At 39.6% G+C, this 11,696-nt stretch overlaps 1 protein-coding gene across 8 annotated transcripts; it reads right to left on the reverse strand.

Annotated features, from left to right (window-relative positions):
• Positions 1-224: 224 nt before the first annotated feature.
• Positions 225-11,325, reverse strand: LOC103554195 (zinc finger protein 605-like). 8 transcript variants are annotated; one of them, XM_008525143.2, is made up of 5 exons: positions 10,958-11,325; positions 5,651-5,823; positions 4,349-4,475; positions 3,967-4,062; positions 225-3,140 (listed from the first exon to the last, which is right to left on the reverse strand). In XM_008525143.2, exons 2-5 carry the CDS (start codon positions 5,663-5,665, stop codon positions 1,171-1,173), a joined length of 2,208 nt encoding a protein of 735 aa, XP_008523365.1. In that variant the 5' UTR covers positions 5,666-5,823; positions 10,958-11,325; the 3' UTR covers positions 225-1,170. The 8 variants fall into 8 exon arrangements, with proteins under 8 accessions (XP_008523365.1, XP_008523369.1, XP_070414482.1 ...); XM_008525147.2 differs by having other exon boundaries at positions 10,912-11,035; XM_070558381.1 differs by lacking the exon at positions 10,958-11,325 and adding an exon at positions 10,886-10,942.
• Between the last annotated feature and the right edge of the window lie 371 nt (positions 11,326-11,696).

Here is an 11,696-nt window from a genome sequence, read left to right on the forward strand (position 1 = left end):
TAGTGGGAAACACATCTGGTCATAGGTCTAAGCCACATCCCCCATTTGAGCAATACCACTAACAAAGATGACGTTTTAATCTTTATTTCCTTGAAAATAGTAGCTGCTTTCAGTTTTCCAGAACTCAGCTGGGATTTCAGAACTCAGAAGAGTTGTGATTACTCATCACTCTTAAATCTCAATATTTTTAATGGGTATTTTTTTTAGTGGCAACCAGAAGATAATTTGTTTTAAAAAATTTATTCATTTCAAAGAGCTGAAAAGAACTATCAGATCATTTACATATACCAGTAAATAGTAAAAAAAACAAAAAAAAGACAGAAAGGGAAATAGCATTATATTAGTCTTGTTTAATCTTAAGCCTAGATACCTCCTCCGCAGTTTATATGATATACAAAAATTAACAATGCTGGCATTTTTTGGTGACTACTACACATACAAACTGGAACTAGAATTTTGTGGTACACAACTTCCATTATCTTGTGAAATTTGAAAATCATTATACGTGTTCTACAAAAATACTCAGACACAAAGAAAATACATACATCTGGGACCTTACTTTACTGCTTTGACTATATAATATATTCGAACATGAAACAAAGTGTTTTTTGGCATGCTAAAGTTATCTGCACTTCATAATTGACTACTTTGTGTTACAATTTCTATAAATACATGGTAATGTGAAAGGATCAGAATTTTTATTATAAAGTTGTTTATATGTAAACAACCTTTCCAACCATCATTACACTATACCAATTCATCTTAGTAAATATTATCTGAAGCACAGTAAGTGTGGGCTTCATGCCACAGACATCCCTTATCACAAGTCTGAGTCATCTGCATTCTTTGGTATGAAAACTCACTTGTTTGGAAGGTATTCCAGGATTCACAACATTTATGAGATTTTTCCTCAGTGAAAACTATTTTGTGATGACCTATCAAAAACATTTGTGCGCTCAAATGGTTTCATTTGTGTGTCACATATAATAGGATTTCGCTTCTCAAGAAGATTTCAACTTTCCACCTCATTCATATTGCCTTTCTCTAATAAAATATGACACTATATATTTTCCCATATTCAATGCATTTAAAAGATTTCTCTCCTGGATAACTTTTCAAAAACTTACAAAGGCCAAAATTAATGGAAAAGTATCCTAACTTTCACTGCATTCAAAGGGTCTCTCTTGTGTGAATTCTTTTGTATTCAGTGAGATGTGGCATCTCACTAAAGTCTTTCCAGCACTCGCTGTGTTCCTGAGACTTCTTTGCTCTATGAATTTCCTCATGTGAAGTAAGAAAGAACTTGACAGAGAAAGTTTTCCCACACTGACTGCATTCATAAGGTTTCTGTCCTGCATGACTTCTCTGATGGACATTGAGGTATGATTTCTCAAAAAAGGCTTTCCCACATTGAGTGCACTGATACGGTTTCTCTCCTGTGTGACGTCTCTGATGTCTAATGAGCTGTGACTTCTGGTTGAAGATTTGACCACATGGAATGCATCCATAGGGTTTCTCTCCAGTATGGCATCGTTGATGGATAATAAGATGGCTTTTTTGCCGGAAAGTTTTTCCACATTCATTGCATCCATGGGGTTTCTCTCCTGTATGAATCAACTGATGTCTACTGAGCATTGCCATACTGCTAAAAGCTTTCTGGCATTCAAGACACGCAAAGGGTTTCTCTCCTGTATGTGTCCTCTGATGTACAATGAGCATTGCCTTTCGTATGAAAGCTTTTCCACATTCACTGCATTCATAGGGTTTCTCTCCTGTATGAGTTCTCTGATGGACAATGAGATGTGACTTGTCTATAAAAGACTTTCCACATTCACTGCATTCATAAGGCTTCTCTCCTGTATGAATTCTCTGATGTGTTATGAGAGATGACCTTTTATTAAAGGCTTTCCTACATTCCTTGCATTCATAAGGTTTCTCTCCTGTATGAGTTCTTCGATGAACAATAAGCTGTGAGTTGTCTATGAAAGCTTTTCCACATTCACTGCATTCATATGGCTTCTCTCCAGTATGAATTCTCTCATGTGTTACAAAGTGTGACTTTTTGTTAAAAGCTTTCCCACATTCCTTGCATTCATACGGTTTTCTTCCAGTATGATTTCTCTGATGTACAATGAGCTGTGATGTGTGTACAAAAGCTTTTCCACATTCACTACATTCATAAGGTTTCTCTCCTATATGAATTCTCTGATGTGTCATGAGGTGCGAGTTTTTATTGAAGGCTTTCCCACATTCCCTGCATTCATAAGATTTTTCTCCTGTATGAATTCGCTGGTGAACAACAAGCTGAGATTTACTACAGAAGGCCTTTTCACAGTCTCCACATCCATAGGGTTTATCTCCCGTATGAATTCTTTGATGGATAATCAGGTTTGACTTCTGCATAAAACCTTTCCCACAATCACTACACTCAAAAGGTTTCTCTCCTGTGTGTGTTCTGTAATGTAATCTGAGCTTCGTCTTCTCCCTGTAAGCTTTCCCACATTCTTTGCATTCATAGGGTTTCTCTCCTGTATGAGTCCTATGGTGTAGAATGAGATGATACTTTGTTCTGAAAGATTTCTGACACTCCGTACATCCATACGGTTTCTCTCCTGTATGAGTTCTCTGGTGCAGAGTGAGATGACATTTGGTACTGAAAGCTTTCTGACATTCATCACATCTGTACGGCTTTTCCCCTGTGTGAGTTCTCTGGTGTATTATGAGTTTTGACCTATACCTGAAGGATTTTGGACATTCACTACATTCATAAGGTTTCCCTTCTATGTGAATTCTGCGACATCTCTTAAGATTTGTCACCATGCTGAAAGCCTTTGCACATAAATTATGTTCATAGTACTGGGCTCGAGTATGGGAGGCTTCACATAGAGTATAGAAAAATAATTTCCTATGACCATTTAACTCATCACAGTTCATTTCTGCATAGTTTTTACTCTGAAAATTTGCATTTTGTTTCAAACTTATTCCTCTTGAGATACATTTATGGGGTCTTTCTACACATGGAACAAAGTTTTGGCTGAGAGAAAATATTTTTCCCAATGCATTATTTTCATGATCTCTCTCCACAGGTTCATCCTTCTCAGGATCTTCCTGATACCAATCATAAACTTGCCACATTACTTCTAGAAAAGAAAAAAATCAATCTTATCATTATCATAAAATGGAGAGGGATGGAATCTCAAGTCAATATCTCAACAGAATGAAGAAAGTGATTGAGCAGGTGCACAACGTTAAGTCTGAGCCGTCCAGTAACAGAAATAGATGGGGCCGGCCCTGTGGCTGAGTGGTTAAGTTTGCACACTCCACTTCAGTGGCCCACGGTGTCACCAGTTCGGATCCCAGGTGTGAACCTAGCACTGCTCATCAAGCCATGCTGAGGCAACATCCCACATAGCATAATTAGAAGGACCTACATCTAGAATATACAACTATGTACTGGGGTCTTTGGGGAGAAGGAAAAAAAAGAGAAAGATTGGCAACAGATGTTAGCTCAGGGCCAATCTTTTTTTTTTTTTTTAAAGAAATAATAAGTAATAAACTGAAGGACATGGGTGTCATCAAACTTTGGAAGAAATCTTCAAATATCTGAAAGAATAGAAAAGGTATGGAGAAGAAGTGGAGGAGGCCAGTTGTGTCTAACAAGCTGCAATAGAAGAACAACTACGCAAAACAGGAAAGACCAAATGAAAGAGGCAAAGACGTGACCCAGGGTAGATAACAGGAGGTACTCGTCTCCTAGGTAGCTGGCAAAAGAGAATCATATACAGAAGAGCGGTAAGAAGCAGACATCATCCATACTGAAGACCTCTTTTCACTCGCTCTAAGTCACGTCTAAAGGTTCAGAGACTATGAGAAGAAAAATTAAAATAACCTTAACGGGGTCTCAAGCCACCAGTGACCAACTGTTACTTTGCTTGTACTAACTCTCATTGCATTGGTTTCACTCACCTGGAATACACTGACTTGGGAACTCCCCCTCTACCCTTCCTTGTTCTTCTCCTTTCTCCAAGTCGACCACTGCTTCTGGCTTGGCAGCTTGAGAACCTGTCAAGGAGGAATCACAGAGAACCTGAGCAGCGTTAAGGCCTATAAGGAAAAGTTCTGCTCCAGGAAAGGTATAGCCTGAATCTCAGCTAAATAGGAACTTTTCATTTGGAAAATGAAAGTTAGTACATTCACTGTCTGTTCATAAAGAAAATAAGTCCTATGACCTATACAAGTCCAAATCCAAAATCATTTAGGATATTGGGGTACCCATAAATTGTAGCAATGGAAAAAAGACAGGCAATTAATGGGTTTAAAGTAAGATACTTAAGAAAGCTATCTTTACCCAATGACATTAGGTTGCTATAATTTTCCAGCATCACATCCCGGTAGAGGTTCTTCTGAACAGTGTCTAGTAGCTGCCATTCTTCCCAGGAGAAATCCACAGCCACATCACTGAATGACAATAAGCCCTGTAACAACATAATCCTTTTTAATCTGAAGTTAATATAATGGAATAAAATATAAAAGATCTACAGGATGTTATTCTGCTTATTTTTGCTATGAGAATTTATAAACAAATATTTCTTTGTATCTAGTTTTGATTTATACTTGGCAGGCTAAATTCACTAAAATTATCCTTTTTCTGTCCATTCTTCATTCACTTCTCCACTTATTCATTCACTTGATGTAAAACATCACTAAAACCTTACCTAAAAACCCTCTGCAACCCGCCTTAGGAGCATTTAATGTTACCTACTATACATTTTGCAATAAAAAAGGAAATAAAGCATAGTCCCGCCTTCAAATAGCTTCTGATCTATTTGGGTTCAAGGAACTGTGAATAGTTCAGTGACACAGGAGAAGAGGCTGAACAGAAAAGATGCCCAGGCGGCAGGCAGGAACAAGTCTTGGAGGAAGTGTTCACATTTCCTACAGATTCCTAGTAGCCACTGCAGTGTTTTCCACATACAAAAGTATGTTATGCTCAGAACTGCCTTCTAGAAATGGATGGTGCTACATATTAAATCACGATACTCATGAAAGCAAGTGCAGAGCTCTTACTACATGCTACAGATCATTCTAAACATTTTATACACATTAACACAATGATCTGCACAATAACCCTCATGCAAGCACTATTATCTTTTTTTATAGATAAGAAGAGATTTTAAACATCTTCTAGGCTTTTACATCTCCCACATTTCCTAGGAAGATGACTGTTCAAGGGTTCATACTCTGGACGAGAAAGACAGAAGAGAAAGACTCATGAAAATCATTTCTCCACACTTAGTGTTCAGGAAATATTTACTGATCTCAAGGAATTCATGTGCTTCCTCTTTATCTACAAAGCAAATCTTGCAACGTGTTTGTATTCTTTTGTGATGGTTTCTAGTATTACCATAGAAATGTTAACGACTCCGTTCTGGATCCCATTGCTTATGTGGCAACATTCTAATTATTAGTACCTTGCAGGATCCAAGGAAATGTAGATGGAGCTCCCTTCCTGATTGGCTACTCTGTCTCCCAGTCTAAGCACATCCCTCCCAGCTGCAATGTATCTACACGTGTTGTTCTGTCTGACTGTATACATTTTTATAAACATCCAGAAATCTACTGGAAAACAAATTGGCAATAAACAGCTCACCTGGGACTTGGTCATTTTCAGTAGCTTTCAGGAAATGGCTAGCACTTTTAGTATCTGTCCTGAAATTCCAATATGGTGTCTCATCAAGACTATCCTCAGCAAGGATGAATTTCTAGATTTGCCATCTACTTTTTTTCCTTTATAGGAGCGGCCTCATTCTAGGAAGCCAGCATCTATGGATTCAAAGAAAGATTTGTTTGGCATAGAAATAATAATAAGCGCAAATTCCTATACATGCAAGGAACTGTTTTAAGCACGTTCTTTTCTCCTTTAGTCCTCACAGCAACCCTATGAGGTATAGATGATAATTATTCCATTTTAGAGAAAACCAAGAAGGAAAGGTCAAGCACCTAGCTAAAACCCATGCAGCTAGTAACCAGTGGACTGAGGATTAAAACATGAACACCCAGAATCAATAAATCTCTGATTTCAGGGAGAATTAAATTATCCTTTCATCTTAACCAACTGAAAACAAATGAAAAAATATCTAGAACAACTATTTTCAGACAAAGAAGTCACAGAAGAAGGGAAACAAATAAGGTGAGACCCTTGTGTGCTGGAGCTTACTGCCTGGAAAATCTTTCCAGGCTTCAGCACAGAGAGAAAGAACCCAAAAAGAGTCTAGCAGTCTTGCTGAGTTAAGGATACAGAAGTCAAAGTTTGAGGAAAAGAAGATGGCTAGAATTTGCCAGGCAGTACATTAGAAGAGAGAGAGAGAGATGAGAAAACTCACTCTATAGATGTGCAGAGGCTTCCTTTGAGTCTCTGGCTAAGGACTGATGAACTGTGAGGAAATTACCAAGGCTGTGGAAAGAGCCACTGGAAAGGAGCAGGTGGAACAATTCCTGGAGCTCACACAACATCAGGGATAGCTAGTGTTCCTACTAGCCAGGGTGGACAGAACTAACACACAGGAACTTCAAATAGAGTCCTCAGTCAGAAGCATATTGTCTCAGTAAGGGGGACAGAGTCATCCTAGACAAAAGACTATTTTGGACCCACCTAACAAAACTCAAAAGCAAGCATCTACGGAATCTGTTTCAAAGTACCTTGACTACATCCCAGAGCAAACCTCAAAAGCAGTTAAAGGAATAAAAGAAATCCTGCAAACAACAATGTAAAACTGACAATATCTGACATCCAATCAAAAATGACCAGACATGGAAAGAAGCAGGAAAATATGATCCATAGCCAGGGGGAAAATCAAGCTAGAGAGACAGAAAAAAATAGCAAAAGGGACAGAGTTGGTAGACCAGTACATTAATATATATATTTTTTTCATTCCATATATTCCACACATTAGAGAAAAGCATAAGCGTGTTGATAAAAAAATAAAATGTTTAATAAATGCAACTGAAACAATAGGCTATTCAGGTTTGCCTCATACCAAACTTAACTCAAAATGGATTATGGATGTAAGAGTCAAAATTATAAAATGTCTAGAAGAAAGCATAGAAAAATTTTAACTGACCTTGGATTAGGCAAAGATTTCTTAAATAGGACACAAAAAGCATGATAAAAGAAAAAATTGGTAAACATATGAAAAATTTTTGATATTCAAAAGACTGTTAAAAAACAAAGAAGAATCAAGCCATAGGGTGGGACAAAATATTAACAAAGAATATACCAGACTAAAAGACTTCTATCAAAAAATATAAAAACCTGGGGCTGGCCCCGTGGCCGAGTGGTTAAGTTCGCGCGCTCCACTGCAGGCGGCCCAGTGTTTCGTTGGTTCGAATCCTGGGCACGGACATGGCACTGCTCATCAGACCACGCTGAGGCAGCGTCCCACATGCCACAACTAGAAGAACACACAACGAAGAATATACAACTATGTACCAGGGGGGCTTTGGGGAGAAAAAGGAAAATAATAAAATCTTTAAAAATATATATATATAAAAACCTTTTCCAACTTAATAAAAGAAGAGCCAATCCAATAAAAAAGAAACAAAAGATTTAAACAGGCACTTTGCCAAAAGAAATAGACATGGCAAATAAGCATATGAAAAGTTCCTTTAAGTTGCACAATGAAAGCAAATTAAAACCAAGATAAAATATTGCTACACACCTTTTAGAATGGCTATAATTAAAAAGACTGATAATACTAAGCCCTGACAATGATATGAAGTAAAAGGGATATGCTCTCATGCATTGCTGGTGAAATTACAAAATGGTACAGCCACTTTGACTTGCACATGAACGTACAGTCAGCTTTATTGATTAATACCCAAAACCTACTCCCCAAAATCCAAAATATCTATCAGCTGGGGAATAGATCAACATTGTGGTATACCTGTAGCACTGAATATTACTCAGCAACAGAAAGAAATGAACTAATGATACATGCAAAATCATCTTTGAATCTCAAAGGCATTATTCTAAGTGAAAGAAGACAGACACCAAAGACAACGTCCTGAATAATTCAATTTGTATGAAGTATTAGAATACACGAACTATAGAAAGCACATAAGTGATTGTGAGGGAAGGGGGATGGAGGGATGGTCTCAAATGTAAGGGGGCACAAGCAAACTTTTTGGGTTGATGAAAAGGTTCTATATATTGATTCAAGTGATGGTTATACATTAGTATACCTTTGTGAAACTCATTGAATTGTACATGAAGGAAGAATTGGTGAACGTTACGGTATATAATTTTACCTCAATGAAGCTAACCTTTTGCCTATAAAAAACAAAAATATAGGCTGTCTGCCTCTGAAGACAAAGTCTGTGTCCTTAAACTCTGCAATGAAGTCTCAACTGGAATCTCAAATCCACGTCTCTCTTTTTGAGACTTCATCTTCACACACAACCAGAGCTGGATCTCCCATATCCTCCAACCAGTGCTGATGGTTAACAAATTAATTCTGATTACGAAAAATTAATTTAACACTGTGACTAATATAGAGATGAAAAGGACACCCTAGAAATGCATTAACACAGCTTAAATGCTCTCAATATCACATCGCAAACTCATTGAGAACTCTGAAGTAAAATAAACTCCGTCTTAGGCAGAGTATATGAGAACTGAAGAAAACAGATCTGGATCTCAAGGACAATAGGAGAAAGAAATTTATAGGAATCTCATCTCATTCACAAACTTAGCTATAAAACCCCTAAGTAAAATATTAGGAAACTATATCCACTGATATATTGGCAAAATATTGGAGACTACTGAATATGGGAAGAACTGTATTATGCACGAGTTGACTTTATTCCAGGAATGTAAGGATAGTTTAATAAGAACCATTTCTTTATCTCAGTAGATGAAGAAAAGACATTTAATAAAATATCATAGCCACTCACATTTTTAAAAAAAAATCTTAGTAAACTAGAAATAGATAAGAACTTTGTTAAGTTGATAAAGAGTATCTACAAAAAAATCCACACGATTTCTTTAAACTTAGGCACATGACAAGGATAACCACTTTACTCAAAAATGTACCATAGATGAAACCCTGACCAGTAAAAGATGAGAAAAATAAATTCAAGGCATGAAGATTGGAAACAAAGAAACAAAACTGTCATTATGTAACTACTTTAAGACCAATATAAACATTAATTTCAATTTCATATTCAAACAACAATAAAATTTACAGGAAAAAAAGCCACTGTTTACAATACCAACAAAACCTATAAGATATCTGGGGGGAAAAATATACAAGATTACAGTTTTATTATAGCAGAAGGATACATATCAGTCAAATGGAGAGACACAATAGGGTGAGGTTTGGGAGGGTCCCAAACCAGAAGTGTCCACTCTCCTTTCCGTTTGGAGTCAGGCCACTCATCCAGCATATCTACGTGTGACAATATGCAGGGTACTGCCAACCACAGCAGCTCACCTGAGCTTCATTGTCTCTAGTTTTTATTAGAGTTTCATTAAATAAGCATGATTGATCAAATCATTGGCCATGTGACTCAAACACCAGCACCCTACCCTCCTGGAGGTTGGACTGATATCACCTGGCTCAAAGCCCCAACCTTCTAATTACATGGTTGATCTTTGTGGCACAAACAGCCCCCATTCTGAGTCACCTCACCAGCATTAACTATCTACAGACCCCCCAGCAGTCACCTTGTTAGCACAAACTATCAGGTTACACCACGAATAACAAAGACACTCATCACCCAGGAGACTCAACAATTTGGAGGCTACCTCCCAGGAACCGGGGACAAAGGCCAGCCAAACGGTTTATTACTCAATAACTGCCAAAAGACTAGCATTCCAAACATGTGCTACTTTGTTGGCTGGGATATAATTATCTGGGTCTCCCAAAAGGAGTAAGGAAATGACAAACTTCTCAGGTTTAAAATTGGCCAATGAACATATAAAAAGATGATCAACTATGTTAGTAAGGAGAAAAGTGCATATTGAGACCTCAATGAGATGCCTTTTAAACCCACAAGATGGTCAAAAACAAGAAGGAAAATACTTAGTGTTGGAAAGCCTATGGATCAAGAGACACTCATACATTTCCGGTGATAGACTTGGGTGGTTCAAAAGCAATTTGGCTTTTTCCTTCTAGGTAAAAATTCATCTACCTTATGTCACAAAAATTCCACTACTAGGTATACATTCTAGACTAGACAACTTTAGCAAGAATTTAACAATTCATGGATCCCGGTGGTTGGCATACAGGTGATCATTTTGCTCTTCTTTCGACTTTTCCCTATGCTTAAAATTCTTCAGTATAAAACGCTGGGAAATATAACACCTCAATGCATAGTACAGCACCCAAATGTCGGTCCACCTGAGGCTTCCTTACGTTCCAACCCCACAAACTTCTCCCACGGGTACCCATACTGCTCCCACCCCGCACTTCGCTCTCGCCCCCATTCAGAGCTCCCCAGACATCTATTTTCACAGGCATCACAACAAGGGCAATTCGCATGCTCAAACTCCACCCACAGGAAGCCCAGAGGACTAGCCCCCAATCCCGATCCTCACCGACCACCCCCAGGAGGGCCCCTTGGCCCGTGCCTCTCCCAGTGCCTCTCTCCACCGCCTAGGGCGCCTTCCGGAGCCGACTGTCACCACCAATAGGAATGGTCTCTCGTTTCTCCCTCAACCCACTCGCCTAACACTGATGCCGGCCCAAGTCGCCCCCAACACCCGCAGCAACTACGAGGCCGTCTTAACAACCACCTCAACACCTACCCACCACAAACCACATCCCAAATCACGAATTCCCACGGAGCAGGACGCTTAACGCGGCTAACAGAAATCTAACGTAACCTCAAACGCAAACCCTGTGCCCTTACGCCCGGAGAAGTCAAGCGTAGCTATGCCACTTCCGCTTCCGCTCACCTGGCTGGGGATCCCGTGTCCCCGGCTACTACGTAGAGATTGTAGCAGTTTGGAGGTGAGCGATCTATGTACGGACACGGATTCTGGTGCCCCGAGAAATTATCGCTGGGCAATATGGCCGCGCCGATTTCGTTACGTTGTGATGGGGGCGGCCATTTTGGACCGTGCGCCGCCATCTTGGATTGCGCACCGTACGGAGAGCGAGATGGCCTCTCTAGCCGACCGATTCGGCCGATGAGGACGAAAATGTGCACATTCAACAGATCGTTTCCTTTCTTTCCAAGGTTTCTCATCTCCAGTTCTTCCACCTCGGCAGCGGCGGTCAGCACCATCGCGCATGCTTAGTAGCGTTTCAGCCCTCGCGCCTGCAATCGGCCCACCTGTCCCCAGAGCTAAACCAATCACAGGCCAGGCCTGAGCAGAAAATGGCCGCGCCCAGTCTGTCTCATAGCTCTTTGGAAGCCGCATGAAAGACGCGGCCATATCAGAAAGGTTTGAGGTTTGGGTCCGTACAGTAAAGAACAGGCTTCCGGGACAGAGAATTGGGGAGCGTTTATCGTAAGGATGGCGGTAATACGTTGGAGAAAATGGGCAGTAGGACATTAGAGGTGGATCCGGAGGAACAGAGCTGGTACGAGGAGAGCGCTCTGGATGTGCGCTTGGTGATGAGACACCGTGAGGGGCTAAGGACCGCGGCAGAAACGGTTGTGGAGGAGACACTGGCAACCACAGTCCACGC

The sequence above is a fragment of the Equus przewalskii genome, chromosome 9, assembly GCF_037783145.1.
Source record: "Equus przewalskii isolate Varuska chromosome 9, EquPr2, whole genome shotgun sequence".
Classification (NCBI taxonomy): Eukaryota; Metazoa; Chordata; class Mammalia; order Perissodactyla; family Equidae; genus Equus; species Equus przewalskii.

What these genes read in the sequence shown, in the direction of transcription:
- LOC103554195 (XM_008525143.2), bottom strand. An exon ending in TAGCAACCTAATGTCATTGG is followed by an intron (nt 4,063 to 4,348) that starts GTAAAGATAGCT and finishes CCTCCTTGACAG; the next exon opens with GTTCTCAAGCTGCCAAGCCA. An exon ending in CCCAAGTCAGTGTATTCCAG is followed by an intron (nt 3,141 to 3,966) that starts GTGAGTGAAACC and finishes TTTCTTTTCTAG; the next exon opens with AAGTAATGTGGCAAGTTTAT.